General features: G+C 54.7%; 2 protein-coding genes across 10 annotated transcripts in view; both read left to right on the forward strand.

Annotated features, from left to right (window-relative positions):
- Nucleotides 1–18,753, forward strand: part of osp (myosin phosphatase Rho interacting protein outspread) — a 177,505-nt gene extending 158,752 nt beyond the window's left edge. For 2 of the 9 annotated variants that reach the window (XM_076526668.1, XM_076526689.1), the window contains 12 exons: nucleotides 493–565; nucleotides 1,085–1,687; nucleotides 6,962–7,134; nucleotides 7,240–7,380; nucleotides 8,115–8,276; nucleotides 9,035–9,207; nucleotides 9,395–10,353; nucleotides 10,428–10,584; nucleotides 10,678–13,494; nucleotides 13,609–13,897; nucleotides 14,483–14,803; nucleotides 16,262–16,810. In XM_076526668.1, the coding sequence (XP_076382783.1) occupies nucleotides 493–565; nucleotides 1,085–1,687; nucleotides 6,962–7,134; nucleotides 7,240–7,380; nucleotides 8,115–8,276; nucleotides 9,035–9,207; nucleotides 9,395–10,353; nucleotides 10,428–10,584; nucleotides 10,678–13,494; nucleotides 13,609–13,897; nucleotides 14,483–14,803; nucleotides 16,262–16,768 (6,375 nt within the window). In that variant the 3' untranslated portion in view covers nucleotides 16,769–16,810. Of the gene's footprint in view, nucleotides 1–492; nucleotides 566–1,084; nucleotides 1,688–6,961; nucleotides 7,135–7,239; nucleotides 7,381–8,114; nucleotides 8,277–9,034; nucleotides 9,208–9,394; nucleotides 10,354–10,427; nucleotides 10,585–10,677; nucleotides 13,495–13,608; nucleotides 13,898–14,482; nucleotides 14,901–16,261 lie in introns of all 9 variants that reach the window. The other 7 variants (XR_013034906.1, XM_076526676.1, XM_076526695.1 and 4 more) reach the window with 7 other exon arrangements.
- Nucleotides 18,754–19,038: 285 nt separating this feature from the next.
- LOC117217980 (uncharacterized) overlaps nucleotides 19,039–24,815 on the forward strand; it is a 296,657-nt gene continuing 290,880 nt past the window's right edge. Inside the window, exons 1-13 of the mRNA XM_076519423.1 lie at nucleotides 19,039–19,131; nucleotides 19,470–19,612; nucleotides 19,686–19,862; nucleotides 20,216–20,512; nucleotides 20,907–21,027; nucleotides 21,125–21,294; nucleotides 21,586–21,825; nucleotides 21,908–22,277; nucleotides 22,353–22,503; nucleotides 22,768–22,965; nucleotides 23,064–23,206; nucleotides 23,418–23,621; nucleotides 23,885–24,223. Coding sequence (XP_076375538.1) covers nucleotides 19,039–19,131; nucleotides 19,470–19,612; nucleotides 19,686–19,862; nucleotides 20,216–20,512; nucleotides 20,907–21,027; nucleotides 21,125–21,294; nucleotides 21,586–21,825; nucleotides 21,908–22,277; nucleotides 22,353–22,503; nucleotides 22,768–22,965; nucleotides 23,064–23,206; nucleotides 23,418–23,621; nucleotides 23,885–24,223 — 2,646 coding nt within the window. The remainder of the gene's footprint in view (nucleotides 19,132–19,469; nucleotides 19,613–19,685; nucleotides 19,863–20,215; nucleotides 20,513–20,906; nucleotides 21,028–21,124; nucleotides 21,295–21,585; nucleotides 21,826–21,907; nucleotides 22,278–22,352; nucleotides 22,504–22,767; nucleotides 22,966–23,063; nucleotides 23,207–23,417; nucleotides 23,622–23,884; nucleotides 24,224–24,815) is intronic.

The following is a 24,815-nucleotide window of genomic DNA, read 5'->3' on the forward strand; positions in this document are numbered from 1 at the left end:
CGCTCGTAGCGCTGCCCGAGCTCGATTGAAACGTTCGTGTCCGCGTCTGTTCGGCGTCGCGCGGCACCGTTCTTATGAATTATGCACACCGCGGAAAAGGGAAGAGCCACCTTCGCGGAATATTATCAGCGTTACTCTTATCTAGCCGTTATTGCCGACCGCCTGCCGCGAGCCGCGAACCAGCCCGCGCCCGGCCCGGCCCGCGCCCGACCCGCGCCCGTCGAGTCCGCGCCGCCTTCGTACCTCCGCCCACGTGCAAATTCTACGGCATACCGGCCGCGGGAAGATAATCGCCGTGATTTTTAATCGGCCCCTGCTGCCGCGACCGCGGACGCTTACACCCCTTCGACGATATCGACGAGAAGCGTCCGTCTCTTCCTCGACGCCGAACCACCGCTCCCTAAACGCACCTAACGCATAATACGTATATTTTATAGGTACGCGATTTGCCGTTTTATTTGCCGCGATATTTAACCGTTTCAACTGTTCCAGGGCCGGCACAAGCGAAACGCCACGTTCCCGGGCGGACAGACGACCATTCTTCAGGTCACACCGACGATCAGGAGTAAGTAGTAATTCGTTGGGCCGTTCCGTTCCGTTCCAGGCCGCTGTCCCTGTCGTTTACGCGGCCAATAATTCTCGAATGTACAACCAAAGGTTGCGCTTTCAATGGATTCGTGACGCAATGCCTCATCGAGCGACACTTACATCAACGAGCCGCGGCATAAATAACGCGTCGCCGCGCCGCGCCGGTGTCGAGACGTTCTCTCCGGGACCGATTCGTGGCTTTCGCGTAGTCGGAGACGGAAAATAATCGTCGATCGATTAAAATAACGAGGACAAAGAGTCGGCGTTGCCGACGAATAGAACCGTCCGAACGAAACGTGCCGCTTCGATCGATTCCGGTCGATTCCGTTGGCGTAATTTTTCGCAGTTTAAGCGCTTCGCGTTAAATCGAAGCGGCGGCGCGATTCTTCTCGACCGTACGATTCGATCGTCCGATACGATTTAGTCGCGAGTCTATAAACGAACTCCTTCCCTTCGCCCAGGATAGAAACTCGCCGAACAATGTCCGAATTTTCAGGCAACACTCCGAATCCTCCTCGTCCGCGGTTCAACAGCTGCCGCTCGGAGCCGCGCAGCAACACGTGGATCCCGGAAGCGAGCGTGCCGTCGGACCTCTGCTCCTCCGTGTTCTCCTCCTCGTCGTCTCTGGTGACGAGCAGCGTGGTGACCACGTCCAGCAGCTCGGTGACGAGCAACGGCAGCTCGGAGGCCAGCAGCGAGCACAGAAACAACTCGGTGTCTCCGCTGAGGAGCGGCGGCCCTCTGGAGAACGGAAGCTCCGGCTATTTGGCGGCCGTGTCGGTGCCCTCGTCGTCCCCGTCCCCGTCCCCGTCCCCGTCGCCGTCGACCTCGACGGCGACGTCCGCGATGAACGGCGCGACGGTCGGCGCAGTTTACTCGAGCGCGTCGAGCGGCGGTCCGTCGACGAGCGGCTCGTCGCTGACGGAGAAGCCGCCGATAGTTCCGAGCGAGGGTAGGTCCAGCTACAAGGATCAGCCAGCGAGCAGCGCGTCGCCGCCGACCAGGGATAAGCTGAGAGCCGAAGACAAGGCCAGACGTAGGATGAATCAGCACGGAGAACGGCCGAGCTCCGGACCAGCCTGTTCCACCGAGAAACTAGGTCGGTACACACGAATATACGTAACACGTAGAAATAGCCCCGGGATAAAGGCAAAGGTACCCGAGCAACGCCGCTCTCGCGCAGGCCTCGCCGAGACACGCCGGTTCCACGCGATCCTCTTCCGGTTTCCTCTTTAGATAAGAGACGCGGCCCCGAGGCTGCGCGAGCCTCCGCCGAGCATCCGACGTTGCTCGTTTATTCGGACCGGACGATTTTTCTTCCGAGCGCGGGCGCCGTCGCCGATCGATTTCTCATCGGTAGATAAATAACGAACGGTCCGAGTCGATTTTCGATCTACGATATTTATGCCGCGTCGACCTCTCTTCGCGTTCTTCCCGCGTCGTCCGATCGGGATGCTTCTATTCGGGAGCGATCGCCTCGGCGGTTGCTCGTAGAAATTATTATTGCCGTTACAAGCGTCGTCGCGACCTCGTTACTTACGTCCTCTTTACGACGTCCGTAGATATTTCATCGACGTCGCTTCGGACAGCGATCTCGGATGGATCAACAATATTTATAATATGTGACCGACATCGTTCGGTACGCGCCTCGACCTTTATCGTTCCAATTTATATCGAACTCGTTTGTCGATTAACCGCGTTCGAACGCGATCGAAACTTTTCCGCTATCGTCTAATGTATCGTTAGAGATCGAAGGATCGACCAAACCGCGGACGATCGAATTATAGAGCAAATACTTAAGATATCGATTGCCATAGTTCCTCCTCGTCGTCGATTTCACGCGAATCACTCCCGGATGGTACGAACGGCCGTGCAGCGACCGTCGATCGGAAAATTCAATAGAAGTTCATCGATCCCGCCGAGGATACATCGAACCGTGACGAATTGTTCGTTACAGTCGGATTTAAATCGTGCGCGCCGTAAACGCGTGAAATTCTGCAATCTATTAACGCGAACGATCCCCCGTTCGGCGAGAGTAACGACGATGCGATTGATTTTCCGCGCGGGATACGGACGGACGCGCGAGGAGAAATTCGCCGCGTCGAGATCTGGTAACGCGATTCGGTTTTACGGCAACAATGGCATCTCGTTCGATCGGAGAGGAGGAAACTGGGTCGGCCGTGCGGCGACGATGATTTGCGCGGCACGGTTAAATCGTACCTGACCCATTTTCCCCTCTGACAATTGACGGTATAAACAGAGAGCGGTTAGCGCGACGACGCCACGGAGAATCAACCGTGCGAACATCCGAATGCCGTAACTATAACCGATCCAACTCGGGCTCGACCGCCTCGAGCTCGAAAAGCGAGATACGTTCGAATTCTTAAATCCGTTCCAACGATTGTCGCTGAACGTCTTTGCTTCGGAATTTGTCAAATTTCCACGTAGACAGATTTTCGCCGGAAAATTCGTACGCCGCGAGCCGAATTCTATGCAACGGCAGGTTTCGTTTCGCGCGTATCGTAAAAAACGAGATCTCGACGATTTATAGTTCTTTAACCTTTGGAGTAGTGGAACCACAGGATAAACTCTTTAACAACGACGAACGAATTTTTTATATATATTATATTTATTATCATTATATAATATATATAAAAAATTCGTTCGTCGTTGTTAAAGAGTTTATCCTGGTTCCAATATTCCAAAGGTTAGAGAACTATAAACCGTCGAGATCGGATATATATATATATATATATATATATATATATTTACGTAATGTGTGTTTATATCAGAAGCGACAGAGAATATCGGTCGGGCAGTGCGAGCATTTGTTGCGCGGAAAAACGAAGGAACGATATAATTGAATCGGAAAGGTAGCTTGTTCGTTGATCCTGCGGTCGAAGGCACCGCGCGTCTCGCGCCGAGCACCGCGGCAACATCCTAACCGCGGAGTGTCTCTGTCATTACCACCGGGAGGATCGTTGCGGCTGAAATTAATCAGGCTCGCCACGGCTCGGCACGGCTCGCGGAGAGAGAGGGAAGCGCGCCGCGCGTCCACCCTTCTCTCCCTCGAAGCTCCGCGCGATAAGGGATTCCAATTAAATTCAAAGGGTTTTCTGCGTGGCGTTCCCACCACCGGCGCGTATCCCCGCGGTACGTGGATACGTGGTTTCCAATCGGCGATAAGTCAGCTTGTCGTTTCCAGTGAGCTACGAGCCTTTAATCGCGATATGATTCCGCCTTCGCCTTCGCGTTCGCCTTCGCTCTCTCGTGGAATGCCTTCTCGTTTCCACGCGGCCACGAGGCTGGACCCCGGCTAGAAACCTTTTGCACCTTTCCACGTTCGGTTATTTATTTCCACGGCTCTTCGAATCGAACGTGTCCGATATAATGGTTACATCGATTCGGGCCGAGGCACGCGATCGATCGAGGAACAATTAATGGCCGGAATTCAGCGGCGTCGCGGGCTCGACCGAGAAATTGGTCGAGGCGCTGCGTCGATCCGAATAATCCGAAACGCGTTCGAAACGCTACAATTTGTTCTCGATCTCTTCGCTGTGTTCGATCGACGGAAAAAGAGTCCCAACTATTTCCAAGGGAGCAAATTCTCTCTGTGCCGTCTCTCGAGGAGTCCTGGCACGGGCGTGGCTTGGCAGCTCTCGCCGGAGCCGAACGAACGCCCCGGAGGACGAACCACGACCGAGTCAAAGATTCTCGGCATTCGGAGAAAAATTGATCGAGGTTCGACGGAACGGCGATCCAAATGAAATCTACGGATCGTCCGGCGATCCAGCCCGTGCCGAGATCTCGCGGCGCGAACCGAGAGCGTCGGCAGATTTTCTCAGAGATTGTACGCGCGCGATTACGCAACCACGTGGGAAAGGGAGGCGTGATCGCGCGCGGGGCGGAATTCGCGAAACGTCCCGCGAGGATAGAAAGTTCCGAAGATCCTCGCGGTCCTTGCTCCGTCCGGAACGTTTCTGCGTTATTTCGTGCCGGTGCAGCGGGCGGTTCGAAACGGACGCGTCGTCGAGGCGCCGGGTTCGCGCGTCGAGCTTAAAAATTTTGACTCGATCAGGATCCGAGATGATCCACGGAAGTTCTTCTAGAACGCCGAACGTCGACTCTTGCAAATAATTTATCCAACCGGCAATTTTCCAGGCTGCCCGGCGCGTTCTTATTGGAATACTATCGTTTATCGTCCGCCGCGAACCTCGATCTCGCTCCGCCGCTATTCGCCTCGTCGATCTTTCCAATCGTAAATTTCGATGAAAAGTAAACACGTTTATTTCGATTAAAACGGTAAACGAACGAGGCAAAACCGCCGCAGGAAACGGCAGAAAAATACGAACGACGGTAAATCGAAGAAAATTGCGCGCGGTATTTAACCGGCGCGATCGTGTGTCGTAAGAACTTTTCCGCGGCCCGCGAACGAACGAGACGTTTCGACGACCGTTCGCTAAAAACGTCGGCTTCTGGACGGGAGAAAGTTTGTCACGCGATAAATTCTGATCGTCGATTACGCACTCTTACCCGGTAGCGCGAAACGTTTACCGAATCGCGAACTCCGCGACCAGCCGATGCGGAACGGTTAACGCGATCCCCAGAATTCTCCCGGTAATAGAGTCTGTCGCGAGCCAGGAAAAAATCGTACGAAATTACAGGCCGTTGTTTTTCGTCGACAGCCGTTTCCCGTTAGCGGTAAAACGTCCCCTGGCAGTGGCACGGTATCGTTGGAACAGGTTTCCCGTGAAACTCGGCTACCGCGGGCTCCGTCACTCGGATATATCGGTTTCCGCGGGTGTCGCAATCCTACCTGGCAATCGTGCTCGCGATCCTACTCGATCGGAATTAGGCGTTTTTCAGGGAGCAGCCGCGTTAACGAGCCGCCACGCCGCACGGGCAAGAAGCTAATTCGATAATGGCGCGTGAACAAATTGCATCGGGTAACGGTGTAAACCGAGCTGTTAACGCGGCGAGGCCTCTGCGCGGAGATCGAACGGATTCCGGCGCTTTTTAATAATGAGTTTCGCGTTTAAAATTTCCAACGCGCGTTCTCTAGAAAAGTTCTAGAGAACGCGTCGTCGCATCGCATAAAAGTCCCGATATTTTTCTAAGACATTTCTGGGTCAGAGTTCTTGCCTGTAACATTTCCTTCGATACAACCGTCTATCTGTACGGATGTTTTTTTAGAAGGAGACGCGTCGAATCGCGAAACGAAAGATAACTGTTCGCAGGACGATCGGAAAGAAAGCACGATCGCCGAGACCGGTTTCTGCGAAGACTGGGCGAAAAATGCGCATCGTTCCAGAGGTTTTCCTCGATTAAAACGCTCCTCGCGCCCCCGTTTATCGCCCCGCGCCACGGCTGTCGGCGGAAAAGCGTCGATAATCGGCTGGCAACCGGTGCGATTCGAATCGATCGAGCCGATAAATATCGTTAATAAACTTCCTGCAGTTAGCGAACGGTTTTTGCCACGGCGCGGCGCGGCGCAGCGCGCGGCAATGGTAATGGCACGAGGATCGTAACGCGCGCTCTTCCGTCGCGTTTTTTCCGCGATCCGCCGCGCCGGAATTACCTCATCATCGGCAGTTTGCCGCGCGCGCTCGAGAGAGAGAGAGAGAGAGAGAGAGAGAGAGAGAGAGAGATACGAATTATGCCGCTTGTAGGATGCGTCTAATTTGCCGTGAAGATTGAATATTAACGCTTCCGCGCGGCAGGTAGCCCGATCGTCCCTAAAACCAGGGATCGCTCTTCTTTCCGACTTTTCCGCCGACAGAATCGTTAGCGAATCGCGATATCGATTTCTCTCCGTGCAAACGTTGAAATTGTTCGGGAACAACGTAAATTGTTTCAAAACGTTGAAGAAGGAGCACGGATACGCGGAGACTCGCCGTACAAGGCACGGCGTGTAGCGGACGCGGCGGTAGCAGGCGACGTCGAGGGCGTTCCCCGGCGAAACGCAGCGAACACGAAACACGTTGCGTATTATAATTACAGCAGTTAGAAAGTAGTCGAGGCAAGATGGCGGATCGTCCCCGTGGTTATCAAACATTCGCGTCCCGGCACAACCAATTAACTTCTTTTCGAGACGGCGCGACGCGGCGAACCTGGCACGGCCCGTACACCGGCCACCGGCCCGTTAATTCCCTCTGCCGACTAATTGATAACCGTGCCACGCGCGTACCCTCGCGTCGTTCGTCGATTCTCGTCGAAATCTAACCGCCCGTTGGCATGCCGATAACAGCGATACCCGCGACGTCGCGCGACGCTCTCGCCGAAAAGGATAGCTCGAGAACGACGGTTGGGATAGCTTGAAAACGATCCCCGATACGAACGATGTGTATAACGTAATCGAACGATTGTGAACCAGACGACGACGCCTGTCGGAGGATCCTGCTGGAGCACGAGAGAGAAAGAGAGGGCAAGCTGCGCGACATCGCAGCCTCGTTGACCCAGCCTCGCGTCCGCAGGATCAAGCCGAGGACATCCGAGCCGACCAGGGACGTCGTGGACGCGGTGAACGCGGCCTATCAGGATAAACTAGTGAGCATTCGCTCGTTTCCACGGCGCGAAACGAACGGCGGTCGATAGTTCGTAGAACCGATCGTTCGTTGTCCACATCGGTAATCGTTTTCGTTCCCGATACAGATCAGAGGAGATCCCGACGGTTGCGGCCTAGACATCTCGGGCATCAGATATTCCCCCACCTCGGAATTGCGGGTCGACCTACCCGCCGAGGATCTGCTGAACATCAAGAAAGGCTGGCTGATGAAGCAGGGCCTCAATAAGGTTCGTATCGAATTTAACACGGCCGGCCCGCGCGTACAGACTGCGGACTACGCTTCCTGGACAACGCGCGCGGCCAGCTTCCTGCGGAGTTGTTCGATAGCCGTTCGCGTTCGGTCGATCGGGTGTGCCCTGTTCGAAACGCAAACGCAAGCACGCCGATGTACCTCTATAATTATACGGCGGTCCGGTACCTCCTTCGGATACGCCGGGCATCGGTTCCTCCGGGTGAACGTTCGGCATTTTCTCTCCTCGAACGCGGCTGTTCGAGCATCCGAGCGCCTCGGCGCGGGTTTACTTGGGTTCGCGCGAATGCCAGGGGACGAACGCGAAGCCGATAGAATTTGATACGTCGTTTCGACGTCGTCGACTTCGCTTTTAGACATTTTTGTACGCGGCGCGGTCGGATCGCGCGGGTTTACGAGCAGAAAACTGGAATAACTCGCGTTTCTCCGCGTTTCTCCGAGCTCGGATTAATCGCACGGCGGAGTTATCGTTCGACCCTCCGTATCCGTATCCGTATCCTAGACGCGCGATCTAGGCGGGCCGTGGAAGGACCTGTCGCGCGACGCGAGTCGACGGGACTCGTCGGGACTCGTCGGGACTCGACGGGCGACAAAAACGGGCCGGGGCGTCGCGTCGTTAAAGCGGCCGGACAGCGAACGCGTGTTTCAGTTGCTCATTTTCCTCGAACCGACGATTAATAGCCGTGCATAACGAATCGTATTGCGTCGCAGGAATGGAACAAGCACTGGTTCGTACTGCGCGGCTGCGGCCTCATGTACTACCGAGATCCCTGCGCGGAAGATAAGGGTATCATGGACGGCGTCATAGATCTGAATACCGTTACCGCCGTCACGCCCCTTCAAGTCGCAAGAAATTATGGATTCCAGACCGTGGTGAGTGTGACCGGGGGAATTTCGCGGCCGGTGATTTACGGTAATTAACATTCCGCGCGAACGGAAATCCAGTTAGGCCTTCTCGGCTGCTCCGGACTGTACTCCGGAGGCGCGACGTCCGAGTCGCTTCGCTACCGCGAGCGGGAGCAAAACGAATCCGCGCGGACTTTGTTCTTAGAAACTACCTCGTCGGGGGTCGGAACTTTAAATTCCTCTTCCGCGCGAGTAACTTTCGAAAATGTTTCTCGCTTTAAAAAAAAATACAAATAATATACAACGGTACACTGGTAATATCGTAAAAACGCGGGAACGTGCTTGAACGATGTTCAACGAGAGGTCGAAGTGTAGCTGCGAACCGTAAGCGAGAAACATTTGGAAAAAAGCTGTTTTCTTCGATGAATTCGCCTAGATTCGCCTAGTAGTTTCCGAAGTACGCGGTCGATGGACGATAAAAGCCGAGAGGGAAGGAACGGCGGGAAAACAGCCGTTGAACGGCATCGGAGAGCCGTAGTTGGCTCCGACGGTGAATCAGCCAGCGGGCTTTGCGGCTAAATTGGATTGCCGGAATTAACTTCCGTACCGTAGGAGTGGCTGGAAGATGTCGGTAACTCAATTTCGCGGTAGAACGGTTCGAGCGCGAGCCTAACAGCTCCCTCCTTATTCGTGTCACCGATCTCGCGTCGTCCGGCCCTCTATCCCGCCGATCGACCCAGATAGCACGGTTTTCCTGCATACTTGTCGCGTTGTGTTTCCGCAAGGCCTGGGACGATCGAGGATCCACCGTGCTGTCAGCGGTCACCGCCGGGATTCGCGCCAGCTGGATGTCCGCTGTCAGGAGGGCCGCCAACTTGCCGGATCCCGACAGCAACGCGGACTCCATGTCCGTTTGCCAGGACGGCCAGCAGGACAATACCCCGCAGTCGCCTACCACGTAAGCTCCAGCGGATTTACAGTGTCCCGAAAACTCGGGACGCCTCGCTGCCACCGTGGACGGCGTTTGCTACCGGCCCCGCGAACGGACGTTCTTCACCGGGTAGCGGAAGCTTCCGCGGTGGCATCGAGGTCGTGGAAGGTAGCGGTTCGAAGGGCGACGATCGATCGGTGCTTGTGCGTCGTAGGTCTATCACGGATCGAGAGCGAGACTCGGTGGTCCCCTCCGCGTCGGTGACACCTCGGTCGGTGCTGTTCTCGTCGGACGAGGAGTACAGGACGGCGTCGGAAGGCGGAAGAAGGGAGTCCGGGGACTGGTCCGAGGTGCCGGTGTCCCCGCCGTTGGTCCGCAACGGCGACTGGCCGACCGGACCGAAGGGTTCGAGTTGGTCCGACTCGGCGAATCACGAGTGGTCCGAGCTGCCACCGTCGCCGCCTCTAACGAGGACCGCGTTGTCCCGAGTGAAAGCCCGCTCGAGGTCCAGCTCGAGGTCCAGAGTGTACAAGAGGAGCCGCAGCTCGCCGCCCAGCTCGAGGAGGAGCACGCTGGACAGCGTGAGGTCCGAGGACCTGATGATGGCTTGCTGCGAGCTGGGCGAGGACGAGGAGCAGACCAACGGGCACATGCAGAGCAACAGCTGCCTCTCCGGCGCCAACGACAGCCCGTTGATCGTCGAGCTGCTGGAGAACCAGGTGTCCCTGTTGCGCGATCAGCTGGATCAGAATCAGTCGAATCACCCGAGCACGCTACTAGTCATTGTCGAGCGTCAGGAGAACGAGATCGAGAGCTTGAAGTCACAGCTGAACGCCGCGAGAACGGACGTCGCCAACGCCGAGAAGGAGCTGTCCAGGCTGAGGCAGCAGAAGGCCGAGGCTTCCATCAGGGAGAAACAGGTGGACGAACTGCTCAACACCGTACAGAGGACCGAGCAGCAGAGGAACAAGGACCTCGAGGATCTGGAGAAGATGAAGAAGATGTACACCAGGGACAAGGAGGTGCTCGAGTGCAAGCTCTTGGAGACGGAGGCGATCCTCAGGGAGACCAGCGAACGCTGCGAGATGCTCGCCAAGGAGCTGGCGTCCAGCCACAGGACGGTCGAGCATCTGCAGACCGAGATCGCTTCGTTGAGCGATCGACTGTCGCAAGGTCGGTGTGGATAGGCCGTCGATTCGAGGAGCGGACGAGCGGAGCGCGATCTAATTTGGTCGTTCTTGTTGCAGGAATCGAGGAGAACGAGCGGCTCTACTCCAAGGTCAGGGAACTCGAGGAAAAGGGCGGGCTGTCCGCTTCGAGGGAGCGCGGCAGGAGCTTCGACTCGCTGAGCGACCTGACGAACATCGAACTGGACCTGGACTTGAATTCTCTCGACAAGGAGAGGTAATCTATGCGTTCGCGTTCTATGCGTGGATTCTGTGCGCGTGGACCGACGCGCGCTACGATAACTCATCCCCCCGCGTAATCGTTCCACAGGATCATGGAGGAATACGAGGAGCTGCGCAGTCGTTTCGAGAAGGCGATTCTGGAGATTCGCGCGATGCGGAAGGAGCTGCGAGAGGCTCACGCGATGCAGGACGCGCTCGAGCTGGAGATCTTCGCGCACAAGCAGGACGCCGCCAGCGTGAGCGAGACGAACCAGGCCCAGGCTCGGCTGATGGCCGCGAGGATCCAGGATCTGACCAACAAGCTGGCTGCCAGCGAGAAGCAGGTGCGGACGTTGAAGCAGAAGCTGACGAAGGCGGAGGCCAGAGACAAGCGACGGTCGTTGTCGCTGAAAGGTCGCGAGTCCTTTCAGATCTCGCAGGAGATGGAGGACAAGCTGCAAGATCTCGAGAACAAGATCTGCGCGATCGAACGCGGTAGAAGCATCGGCGCGATCGGCGCCACCGGCTCCAAGGAGTCGAGTCCTAATCCAAAGAAAGAGAAGAGGAGCAAGAACTTGGATCGCTCGAGGCTGCGAAGGAAGTCTCTGGACAGCGCGACCAGCTCCGAGCCGATGAAGGTGCTGATCCGGCTGAGCACGCTGGAGACCAAGGTGGCGAACGTCGCCGAGAACATGGCGAGCGACGCCGAGAAGGACAGCAGCGAGTGCAGCGAGGTCAGCGCGTCCTCGACCAGCGAGGTGTCCCTGGAGATCGTCGCCAGGCTGAGGAAGTTGGAGCGGGTGGTGTGCAAGTCGAAGCGTCGGCTGGAGAAGTGTCTGGGCTCCACCCAGGCGGAGGACAAGGCGGAGAAGTGTTTACGCGAGGTGAACGACATCCTGGACTCGTGTTTAGAATGTAAGAAAAGCCAAGCTAGCGCTCAAGCGACCGAGTCAGTAGGGGTAGCGGTATCTAGGCTAGAGACTATACTTAAGGATAAGCTGAGCGAACTCGCGGCAAGACGGCAGGCGCTCGCGCAGAACGGCCAGCTCGACGACCGGGAGAAGGCGAAGCTGATCGCGGAGCGGGTGGCGTTCGAGTTCGTCGTTCTCAGGCAGATCAGGTGCGCGATCGGCCGGACGTTCGACAGGAGTGCCGTTCTCAGTGAACTGGTCGAAACTAGTCAGCTTGCCACAAGCCTAATGCGTAAGATTCACGGAACTAAGCCCAAAACCTACCAAAACACCAGTTACATTCAGTATCTTACTAAAGTGTTAGCGAATAAGTTAGTACTGGTCGGCGGTGCGCCGGCGACCGCCGATGCCACGAAGGAAGTTGCCGCGGCTCGCGCGGAGAGCCTCGGCTTCCTGCTGCAGAAACAGCGGGAGGTCGACGAGATCGCGAGGAGGTACAAGGAGACGAGGCTGCGACAGCTGGCCGAGGCGCTGGCCGTCGAGACGCTGAGCATGTCCGAGCAGGAGGATCTCGGCAAGACGGTGACCAGCTCGAACAAGAAGCTGCTGGAGGACCGACGGATCAGGGAAGCCTGGGCGCTGGCTCAGGAGACGGTCAGCAAGGAGCTGGTCCAGTCCGAGGTGTCGCACGTGATCATGCGCTGCGGTCAGATCTACGAGCAGAACATCACCGGCATCACGGACGCCTGTCTCGCGTTCGAGGCGACCGATAACATCGCTTTGGAGTCCTGGATCGACGCGGCGCAGGCCAGGCTCCGACAGGAGATGGAGCTGTCCACTCGCGAGCTGTCGGAGGCCTACGAGGAGTGTCTCCGCCGGATGAAGAAGAACAAGACCGGCGTGGAGACCAAGTTCGAGTCCCGGCAGCTGTTGAACGATTACGCGGACGTGATCGCGCACAAGGCTCTGATCGACGCCAGGATCGGGCTTCTCCAGGAGAACGCGCGGCCCTCGACCGGCTTCCCCGGCGAGACTTTCGTATCTAGTCTAATCCGCAACGACGAGCTGCTGTCGTGTCTGCTCGGGGACGACTGCGAGTACCAGAGCGATCCGATCCTCGACGCGGAGTACAGTTACCTTTACCAGCAGTTCGGCAAGGAGTGCGAGGAGAGGATCTCCGGGAAGCGGAGCTCGAAGGAGCAGCTGAAAAACGTCAGCCAGAGCCTGTTCCATCTGGAGGAGGACCTGATCGATCTGGCGAAGCGGGTTCGCGACAAGGACGGCGAGAAGCTGGCCAGCTGGTCGCCGAAATCGGCGGGGAACGACTGGTCCAGCGTCTGCGAGAAGTGCTCGCAGCTGCGCGAACAGATCAAGAGACTACGGGACCACGTGAACACCGTGGCGTGCGAGCAGTGCGATCAGCTGCAGGCGACCATCGAGAGGATTACGGCGGACCACCGGGAGGAGCTCGAGACGCTCAAGAGGAGCCAGGAAAGGGATCTGACGGATATCAAGGGCGAATTGGACAACCAGAGGCAGTCGTTGACCTCTCGATACGAGCAGGAAGCGGCCAGTCTGCGGGACAAGGCTCGGAAGCTCGAGCACAGGCTGAACGCGATGGATTCGGAGCATTCCGCTCACGTGAACGAGCTGAGAGCCGCTTATCAGAGGTCCATGAGCGCCGAATTGGACACCGACGCGGAGACTCGCAAGAGGTACAAGGAGGAGATCAAGCAGCTGCGAGCGCTCTGCGAGAAGGGCCTGCTGGCTATGGAAAACTCCCACAGGCGGATCATCTCGGAAATGGAGGAGAAACATCGGCAGGAGTTGGAGAGTCTGAGGGTGGAGAAGGAGCAAGCGTTGTCGGAAGAGACCCAGGCCACCCTGGCGGCTCTGGACGTCATGAGGAAGGCCCACGAGCACGAGGTACAAAAGGAGATCGCTAAATTCAAGCAGGAGTTCATCAAGCAGATGCAGGCGAGGGAGGACATCGGGGTGCTGCACAAGGAACACGAGTAAGTGCGTCCGGACGAGTCGCCGGTAACCGAGGATCGTTGTTGCATCGCGACGCGTCGAGGAACGATCTCGACACGATATAATGGTACCAACGGTTTCTCACCGATCCGCAGGGAAGAAATGGAAGAGATCAAGCAAGAGATTCTCTCGCTCTCCGCCAAATATTCTTCGAAGTGCGTCGAGTCCGCGGCTCTGGAAGAAAAGGTAGGTTCTCTGACGAAACAGCTGACTCAGGCGCAGCAGCACATCATGCAACTGGACGCCAGGAACAAGCAGCTGAGAGCGCATTTGGTATTGGAGACGAACGACACCGGCGTCAACGACACGATGCAGGTGCTGAGGGTCGGAGAGAACGAGATAGCCGAGCCGAGGGAGGAGATGCACAGGCTCCAACAATTGAAGGTAAACCAGTCAGGTTGCACGCGTGTCCCGATCGCAACGTAGATGTGGTTAACAAATGTACATTACTAAATGATTAACGCTGCCGCAATTGCGTATTATGGTGTTAAACAGCTTTCCCCCCGCCCCCCACCCCTCGCCCGCCCTTTCAAAATACATGTGCAATCGCGCCGCAGCTGTGCTTCGGGCGTGCGGTAGTACTTCCCGTGGTGCTCGAGGAACTCACCGTTTCCCGAAAATATCAGCCCAGTCGTAGATTCACCTTTCGATCGGGCGACCGCCTTTAGCCGAGACACCCTATTGTATATTATGATATATATCGTTTGCACATGTTTTCCATATATTTGTACGCCTTCGGTAGACGGTTCGCAAACCGTTCGCGCAAACCCGTATCTCGTTTCGTTTCGGAGACGCGAAACTCGGTATCTCTCGGTCGAGCCACGGTTCCGGATCCTTCGACCGAAGCCTGGTCCAGCGAAGGGATCGTCCGCGTTCCCCGGGCACCCGATCGACGACGCGCGAAACGTCCAGGTTAACCGCCCCAGCAGCCGCACTGACCCATTATTATTTTCGATTCTCCACTAACAGCATGGGGATGCCGTTGTTCGCGACTCGTCCGGCGCGGCGTCGAAATCACCGTCGCAGAACTGCTCCGCGGCTTACCCGCCGCTTCGCCTCCGGAGCGGGCTGGAGCCGGTGACACGATCGAGCAGCTGCGAGGAGCACCGGCTAACCGGCGAAAGGGCGAAAAGCTCCTCGGTGTCGACGTTGCATAAGCACCCGGCCGCGGACAAGCCGGCCGCGTTCTCCTACAAGCTCGAGCGGATTAAGTCGGTCTCGTTGCCGTACTCGAGTAACTTGGTTAGGCCGGGGAGTAGTTCTGGCGTTCCGTCGCACGATAGGAAAGAGGTGAGCTTAGGGCAAAAGAGTCAGGAGCGTAACGGTCTCGCATCGCCACTGTGGGACAGCTTGAGGCCCAGGAGCGGATTGCCCCATCAGTATCAAGGTACAGAAGACAGATGAACCGGACACGTTCGGTGATCGGACCGTCGGTGGCGGGGATCGTCGTCGATCCTCTCTTGGAACGCCTCTCTGCTTGATCCATGATACCCGTGTGCCGTCTCTCGCGACACCCGCGCTCCAAGTACACCGCGCGAGTCTGCCTCCGCGCGTCGTCCTCGTTGCTTCATTGCCCGTACGGTGCTCTATGGTGTAGACCGAGCAAGCTCGAGGGGATCCGACGACTCTATAGCATGTCCAAGAGTCTCTCGGGTCTCCGTCTTCGTTTCGACCGTCGACACCGAACCTACCGAAGAAATCGTTCGCCTCGCTGTTTCGACGATCGGAGGACTCCTCCGACGAAAGGTTCGATCAAAATCTGCCGATCGACGGTAGATTCGGTGTTGACGCGAAACGTTCGCCGACGACTCGTCTCACGCGATTCCCCCCGATCGCGGCTCGAGACGACGATCGAAGCAAGACTAACCGGGTGCTTCCGTTTCGGATATATTAACCGCTTCGTGGACGTTCGAGCGTCGACTGACCTAACCGGCTGAATGTACCCGCGACTGACATTGTAACCGTATCGTTGTGCAATAATCTCTTGTCCGCGCGTCGGCCCTCCGCGGGCCGAAACTATGGCAAGGCGCTACTAACCGGAGACATGTACTATTAACGGTATGCAACAAGTAACGCAACACGGTAATCCTGCCTTGCGATTAATGCGATTCCCCGTATACTCGTTGAATGTCTAATCCGCGCGATGGCTGACACACGCTGTACGCATAATAATATCAAAAGGTAGTCAGTGCGCGCGCGCGCGCGACCGATCGAAATTCTTCACGACATCGACGTTCGACGTCGATCGACGACCCCTTTTCGGACTCGATACTCCAACACGCCTCTTTCGAACACGACTTTTACCGAGAACCTATTTTTGCAACTTTTTACTTCGACAACAAACATCCCCGCGCGCGGCACTGACTATCCGCGTCGTAACGATGCATCCCCTATACCTGTAAGAGTAACGCCGCTTAAATTGTTGGGAACATCCTTAGGTGTATAAGAGAACGATTCGAGAGTCCTCTGTTCCGTATCGTCCATTTCAAGGACGCGGCAGCGCGCGAATCGCGGGATCTCCGTCCACCGCGAGCGAGCGAGCGAGCGAGCTCGATCCTCGAGGAGGCGAAACGTTTCCCGAGTCGATCCAAGAGAGAGATCCAGCGTTCGCGCGCGAGCCACGTCCTTCCCCGAAGCGTGCGCCACGCTTCCCTCTATTTGTGCCACGAGCAAAAGAGAAGACGGTCGTGGGGGTGGCAAACTGTGCAATCCTGGTAATCGTATGTCGGCGATTGTTTGACACACAAGGTGGCACAGCAGAGGCGCGAGTCGGCGGCGCTGGCACCCGGTGGCAGGACAGCAGGCAAACCGAAAGGCAGCGTGAACAGGAGGCACTCGGCCTCCGTGCCGACGATCCTCGCACGCCCCGCCTCACCCCGGAACCCCCAGCTCTCTCCGTTGCAGGTCCGTTCTCATTCTCAGATTCATCGACAAGATCGGAGATGGGGTCGCGCGTCGCCACGCGATCCAAGCACGCTTCTACCCTCCGTGGAATCGTTTCCAAGGCTTGGAGCAGCTCGAGATTGCTTCGGGGCGACTAACCCGGCTGGCTTTTCCGCTTCGAGCGTCCTCCTCCACCACCTCCTGTCAATTACCGTCTCTTCTACGGCTCTCTCAGGGTCTTCTACTTTGGTCCACTCTGCCCGAACTTCCGATTCTCTCCGCGCGCGTTTCCGAAGCTCGATACTCGAGGAGTGTAGCCAGCCGAGCCATCGAAGCCAGATAACGTTGATCCGATTCTCTTTGCAGAGCTGATAAGGTCTCCAACAGTGAGGTGGTCCAGCCGAAGTTGTCGTAGCTTGCCCCCCACGCCCACGCCGAGTTACCATCACCCGCTCCACCCCCCACTGCCAGCGGTGGGCATGGTCGCCGAGAGGAAGAAACGTTTCGAGCTCTAACCCGCAACCTTCGTATCCGGTTCTTTGCTACTCGTTCGATCCTCCATGGCACCCAGATCCCCTGTCGTCTGTCCCATATCTCATGGTGCTAGAACCGTGAGCAGCAGCAGCAGCAGCAGCAGCAGCAGCACGCCTTTGCATATCTTCATCCGAAACAACGTCGCATTCGTCACTGCCAGAGAACAGAATCCTGCAACGCCTAGCTCGTGTCGATCGATCGGGCTCGGGACCAGGCTCGTCGTCCTCGGACAATATTGAGCATGTTTATCAGGTAAACATGATACAATAGCAGAAACGAGGCTCGGCTCCCGACAGTCGCCAACGTTCTTCTTCGAGGCTCGCGTCCGGCCAATCTTGATCGTCTCGTTGCTCTTACCCCCTTTTTTTCCAGAGGACCCGTTTTTTTTTTACCAATGGAACTTTTGCTAAGCACGTTTACAAGGCTGTGCCGTGCGATCACGGCCGTCGTTTGATACGCATTTAGACTTTGATACGCGAATTTTTTTCCCGTAGGAACGCGTGCGGTGCTCGCGTTTTTCTCGGGCATCGTACCCGCTGCCAGCCGTTTCCGGTTCCGTCGCGATCGGCCGTCGCGATCGTCCACGATCTGTCCCGTTGGGTGTACAAATTCTGGTGCTTTCCGCTCGTTGAACACAATCTGGATAACCGGTTCGCATAAACAGTCGCACTCTTCGTTTACTCGTACAATAGGAACCAGCTCGCAGAGGTTCTACGACGGAACCGGACCACGGTAGCCAGCGGACGCGAAGAAAGGCGCAGCGGAACGCCGTCGACCGACGAAATTTTCCGTAGAAATCGGCGAGAAATCGCCGATTTATTCCTCGTGCAGCGTCTCAAATTTAAACGTTTCGGAAGAATCTCTAAAGCGAACAACCGGCGAGCAATCGGCGTTCCCCTGCGCCGTACGAGTCGTGTCGTCGTGTGTGTACAAGTGTCTCGTGATAGCAAACGCGATGTAAGGCGTACGTGTATCGGTGTGACCGCAAAACAGTTCTTCGATGGTCGTTTGAGTTCGTATCGGGAACGATTTCGTACAATTAGAGGGTCCGTTCACCATCTCGCGACCCCACGAGGGGGCTAATTGGAAGGCGACGCGGCTGAAACAATCGTTTTCTAGGGAGGCTCTTTGATTATTATTCTCGGATTCGTCGGCACCGTTCGTCGCGGCTGCGTTTCTCCTTCTTCCACCATTTGTTTCTGTAAAGTCGTTCTTTTTCTCCTTCGCAGCTAGAGAGAGACTACTTCGTTTTCTATCGTCCCTCGTTCTTCTTCTCCGTCTCCGTTGTTTCGTTCGAGAATCGAAAGAAAGTATTTTTACGCTTGTTTCTCGCTCTTGTTATGTATAGATTCTGCACATATATCGAATATTACGGCGTTGTCACGTTGCACTGTGTATTACCGCATTTCTCTCATTGTGTACATGTTTTTAGTGTTCGGAATCGCGATCATTTTTTTCATGTTAAATACTGTATAGTTTATGACGTTTCGATTCTAAGGAGCAAAGTATAAATAGCCTAGGAATTAACCCCTTCCATATGAAAGTGGATTGTTTATATTATATGTTATTATTGTATTCTATATTATATTATATGTCGTCGGTGTCGTCCACGGCGTCGACGACGTCCGGCATCTCAGCGGGCGCAAACAAAAAAAAAAAACGTACGAAGAATAATCGATAACAATACGGTTCATTATCTCTTATGTAGAGTAATTACTCAGGATTGTTTAACATTTATAATATATTACGATTATACTTATTGTATTTGTATTATAATTTATAACAACGTGTTTGAAATAAAATATAGTAACCATTGATGCGAACCATTCTATCTTTGCATCCTCATTTTTTTCTTCCGTTTCTCGTAAAACTATCGTTTCGTTCACCGCGCATTCGTTCGATTGGAATATAATGTAAAAATTGCCACGCTGCCGGGCCGACGCGTTCGACGACCGTTCGAACGTTTCGTTTATTCGTGGGCAATTTCTGCGCGTGCGCGCGAGCCCCCGAAATGACTCGCGTAGTACTTTACGAACCGCGGCATAGACGCGCGTCGTGCGTTACCAGCGCGGGGACAAAATTGCGTGTAATACGAATATTTCGCGAAAATGGAGTCGCTGTTTCAACTAAAATACGACGACTTCGATATTTTTTCCTTAAACATAAAGAAGAGGCTGATGCTGCAAGACCAGGACGTCCAGGTAGGATAATATATTCTACTCGTTACCTCTCTACCGGGGGTATATGAATTTCGATCGTACGATTTCACTATTCTCCGAGGATGGATAATAGTTTTATAGGTAACAGAATCGTCTATAGACTTTTGCACACGACTATCGATAATTCTAGTGTAATAGTCGATGGAACTTTTTATAAGCCACAGAGGGGTTGCGCGGTTCTCGTTGGATCGCTCCCATTGCACATCGAATTTTTGGTCTTCTTTATATAAAAAGATACGCGCATTATAATCGATAGGGATAATCGAGATATAAAGATAATTTCGTAAATCAGGACAAGAATACGTAATTGGAATTTACAGGTTGCGTGCATCACGCGGTTAACCAACCTATTCAAAGATGGCGCCAGCATAGGCAACGAGGCGGTTGTTTCGAAACTGATCAAGTACGACGTGCTCTCGTCGATATTCGAAATTCTCCAAACGCTCGACGATCATCTTCTCCCGTACGTTTCCTCGCAATTTCTACGCCACGCGTTCCACGGATTTTCTTAATATTCTTTAAAATCGTTGACACAGGATAGTTCTCGATTTTTTGAGCTTGGTGATCGTATATCGAAAGTTTTACGAGAGCCACGTGGCAATGGCCGCCGTGGATTCGATGCTGAAGGTCGCAATTTGCATTACGAAGTCTCGTTGCAAGGAAAACCAGCTTCTGGAAAAATTGATTGCCATCGTTTACGACATATTGAACAGGTAGTCGCGCATCATTTTTTTATATATTTTTGAAGCATTACTTCGCGAGATCGTTTCATCGGGTGCGTTATAGTACCGGATGCGCATCTACAATCGAGTGTAGCGATAGAATCATAAACAGCCAGCTGTAATTTTTCTACCATACGCGGAGCGACTGAAAAATTGATTCTGACATTTTCTAAGCAACGATCAGCAACGAAGATTGCTTCGTAATTCGTTCGTTATCGTTGTTGCATTTAATCCAAACTTTTGTATTCGCCCGCGCCGATACCGTGCGATTTCTATCGTAGATGAATTTGAGCTTTCTGTGTTATTTTTTCGAGGAATTGTGTATTTTAACCGTGCTTGCACAGAGCCGTGGGATTTCACGTGGACTTTGAGGCGGTTTGCGTGCCGCGGCAAGTCCTCAGCCTTCTGAAATCTTTGATCTTCGGGGTTCCGTCGTATCGGAGAATCAAATTCCTCGCAGCCGCGTTGCTCAACATCGTTCTCGAACACACGAACGCCAAGGATGAGTGGGAGGACGTCGCGTTCGAACTTTGCCACAAAGCTCTCGACTTAATGAAAGAGATCGTCGACTTCAGCGACGACGAAGCCTCGATCGCGATGGCCACGAACGCTTTGTGCGCCCTTTGCGCTTCCGGCACCCGGTAACGAAACAAACCTGTACAGGGCCTTCCAAAAACGGATCCCGCAAACCTTACTCTTTCAACGAAGAATAATATCTTGTCAAAATTCATACAATTACTTTATCCCGGATAGAATATATAGATATACGAGGCGTTCCCATTCGAAAAGAACGGTCCCGCCAGTTGCGTACGGTTTCAATCGTTTTTTTTCTTTTTCCTCTTCCAATTTCCAACAATTTGTTCCAACGCGCGAGCGAAGCGCAATTATCGCGTAAAAAAGGAAAATTCCTTTCATTTTCGATGTAAAAAGCGAGCCGTCGCGAGGGGCTGGTTCGGTTCTTTTCGAACGGGCCACCCTGTAGGTACGTTCGGGGACGCTCTCAGACTCTCGGACACGGAAAATCGTTTCTGCTAGGCTGTGTTCGGCGGCGAACGAGAGCAGCGCGGGAACGTTCGATAAAATTCAACTGCGCGGAGCGGCTTTGACGAAATCTGTCTACTCGGTGACGATGAACACGCTGATACCTTGCCCGAGAGTGAGTTCGGTGTTGCGTTACCGTGGGCGGCGGTGGCCGATCCCGACACATATTTAATTACAAGCGTCGAAGGCCCGTTTTATTTCCGGCTCGACAGGACGACCGGCCGAACGAAACGGACAGCGAACGGACGGAATTCCACGTGAACCTCGTCGCTGCCCTGAGCAGCCTTTACGAGCTGCGCGAGTGCGACCGCGACAACTTGTCGAACCACTTGGCCGCCAACGGATACCTGAAGCGATTCTTGCTTTCGACCACCGGACTCCCGTAAGTTCCGCGACGCGATTGACCTCGCTCGGCTCTGCAATTTTCCACGAGGGACCGCCTTCGGGACACCGAAAGGAAACACCCCGTGTCCCTCGGAACTCTGCTCGCCGCGTAGCTCGTCGTCGACGTCGAGATTATCGGACGCGATCGCCTTTGGTTGCCTTCGCTGTTTCGATCGGCTTCGTTTCGAGCAGATCTTCGAACATCCGTTCAAGGATTTCTTCCCTCGTCCCTCTGTCCTTCCTGCCTGTACATCCTCGCCGTCCTTCATCCGACGATCTCCGATTTTAGAGGGTACCTTCGTCGCAACACCTGCGCGCTGTTGTCGCGCGTCATAACGGTCCTCGCCTCTAAATCGATGCCGATCGGCCGGTGGCCCAGCGACGTGTCCGCCTTCGAGGATTTAATGCACCGTGGACTGCTCGACTTGCCAAACGATCAACGACGGTGGAACGATGTTCTGGCTCGTTGGGAAAGCGGCGCGACCGCCCTGACGACGCTGATTTATTACCATTTCCGCGCGACCAGAGAGTAAGCCACCGGCGCGGTACTTCGAACGGGGAAACTTTGTCTCGCGCAACTTAGAACTTGGAACGCAACGTCCACCTTTCAGACACGATACCATCTGTCTGAGGTCGCTGATCGTCCGGATCACGAGTCTACCGTGCTCCGAGCAGCCGCCGTCGTGGGTCCTCAAGGTTCTGTGGTTTCTGTTCGCCGTGGGATCCGTCTACCATCCGTCGCCCAACTCGGAGCAGGACTACGGGAACGCAGTTAGGCGATTGGCAGCCGCGTTGCAGCGTTCGAAACTGGACGAGTGCTATTCCCACCACATCGACCTGCTTCGTTACTGTCTGAAATGTCCGGAGGTGCCCAAGGATCTGAGGACCAAGGCGACGGGCCTCTGGCTAGCGGACTCCGACGGGAACATCGAGCCTCTGCTCGCTTTGGGCTGCGACAACGTCGTCAGACACCATTTGCTGGTACGGTGAGCTTCCTTTCGACGGGCCTACGAGCCTGATTCGGACCCTGACTCTCGGTTATTCTTGCCCGAACAGCACCTCGTGCAGACCGGCTATCCCGAGAAGATCATCGGCCTGGCGATGAAAGGAATCCGGAAGATGGTGCGCGACGACAACAAGAAGGAGATCGGCGAAATAGCTTGGTACATGCTGCCGAAACTTCTCTCGACTTACTCGCCCGACAAAGGTACGCGCATCGTCCGAGGCGCGCCCGGTGCAGCTTCCGATCGATCCGTTTTGCTAGAAACTCCGAAATTTTAGGAAACGCTATTTACCCTCGATACGATTACCTAGGAAATAGACCAGATAATCGTAAATTTGCACGATTTGCACGGTCCGTCCGCGAGCTGCTCGAGACGGCGTCGTAAACGCGAAGTACTTACCAAAAAGCGAAGCGTCGGACCTTACGCGTTTCCCTCTAACCTCGAATCAAAGATTTACCTTGCCACAGCCGAGCGGATCAAGGCCGTCCTGGAGCTTGCGAACCTTTTCATTCCCGATTGGCTGTCCGCCGGCGTAAAGAGTCGCTGCGCGGACTGTCTGATGACCATCGTAACGAGGAGAGACACGGACTCGGTGCTGAGGACGCTGGCAATAATGCAGTCGTACGACTTGCTGGTCACGTCCGCGACGTCCAAGCCATTTACAAGTAGACGTTCCACGGAATTCATTCGCGGCAGCGACTCGTAAAACGAGCGACAACCAAAAAGACGATAACGCTCACGACCTTTTCCCATCGAATTGCAGTTCTCGAGAAATACGTCGGCACGCCGAACTTCTTGGAGGAGCTGCTTCTGCGAGGATTCTCCGAGGAAACCCCGGAACTGTCGGCGGTCTGTCTGAAGTTGCTAGCGTTCGTCGTACATTTCCACGAGAGATCGTTCGTCCGGGTACGCGACGAATCGGAAACAAACAAACAGGGAAGACCGTCGAGTCGCGAAGCGATCGACGGAGCCAACTTTTCTTTCGATCACGCACATTTCATAAATAATAGATTCTCGTCGCGGATCGACCGCTGTTCGTCCTTTCCCCGTCCCCGTCCCCGTCCCCGTCCCCGCCCGCGTCGCTGTTCTACATTCGGTTTTCTCTCTGCCTCGACAGCGCGATAAACCGTTGACGATCGACGTGCAGAGCTTGGCCGATTTGCTGTTTAATACGAGAAAATCTGTCCACATCGCGATCAATGGGATGCAACTCGTGCTGGAACTTTTCACTGGAAATATTGATGGATCGCCTGTCAGGTTGGACGGAGTCGTCGGTGGAGTGATCAATCTCTACGAGACTCTTTGGATCGTTCACGGGATAGTTAGTAGCCTCCTATTGTCTCGAAGCGATCCCCCCTTTCGTCCCGACCGAATTGAAAAATTATGTCGCGAAACGATCGATCGACGCGTTCGTTTAGTTTTTCATTTGTCACAACGGCCGCGAGAGTCTTTTATCGGGCCGAGAGAAATTGGAACGTCCCCGAAAGTCGTTCGGCAAATTTTTAACGCGACCGACGTCTCCGTTGAAATCGATCGATCCGATAAAAATTGCGAATCGCCTGACTCCACTCGTTTCCGCGACAGAGCGACCCAGCGCGGAGAGACATCGTCTACCAGTGTCTCGAGGGCTTGCTCAGGTTCTGCCACAAGCACGCCGAGCCTCTGATGTACCATCTGTGCACCCTGATGAGCAACTACAGCCTGGTGACGTCCACGCTGAGCTCTCGTTGCGTGACCAGCCACTTTCGCAAGTTCGTCTCGTCGTGGCTTCGCTGTCGGAAAAGGTACTGCAACGACGAAGGACCTTGGACCGAGAGATCCATCTGTAAGACACCGTTCGAGGATACCTGGGACCTCGTCAAGAAGTACGTGGACACCGTGGACGACAAGGTCGACCCTTCGTTCTACGATCTTCGGTACGCGGTGAGTGATTCGCAAATTATGTCGCAACTCGTCGGAACGAATTCCGGGTGTTGCGTCGATCGAACGACCGGCCGATCGGTAACTATAATAGTTTGCCACTGTAACGAGCCACGGTCGCTGGTAATCGATTTTCAACCGTTCGATCCTGGTTCCATTCGCCAATTAATTGCGATTGAACCGAACAAGAGGAATTTGTAGCAGCGTCGATACCATCGATAATTCGATCGAATTCGCGAATCGTCGGATTCGACGAAACGACGAGTCGTCGATGCAGTGGCGAACGCGTTAAGTTTCAAGGTCGTCGCGATCGGAGATCTCCGTAGTTCGACGAACTCGGGATTTTGCACGAGAAACGTAGCGATCGAATATTATTTTCAGCTGTCCCAATTCAGAGAATTGGCCTGAAGAGTGACATAGACATATTAATATAAAACGTGAATTATCGAGTAGCGAAGTCGAACAAATTTATTCAAGGAATTCGAAGAAACAATCGTAGCGTGTCGAACAATTAAACCGTATACCAATTACCGATCCAAGAGCCGGTACAAAGACGAAGGGGCGAATGAAATATAGAATGCCTAAACCTACGAGA

The sequence above is a fragment of the Megalopta genalis genome, chromosome 1 (assembly GCF_051020955.1).
Source record: "Megalopta genalis isolate 19385.01 chromosome 1, iyMegGena1_principal, whole genome shotgun sequence".
Classification (NCBI taxonomy): domain Eukaryota; kingdom Metazoa; phylum Arthropoda; class Insecta; order Hymenoptera; family Halictidae; genus Megalopta; species Megalopta genalis.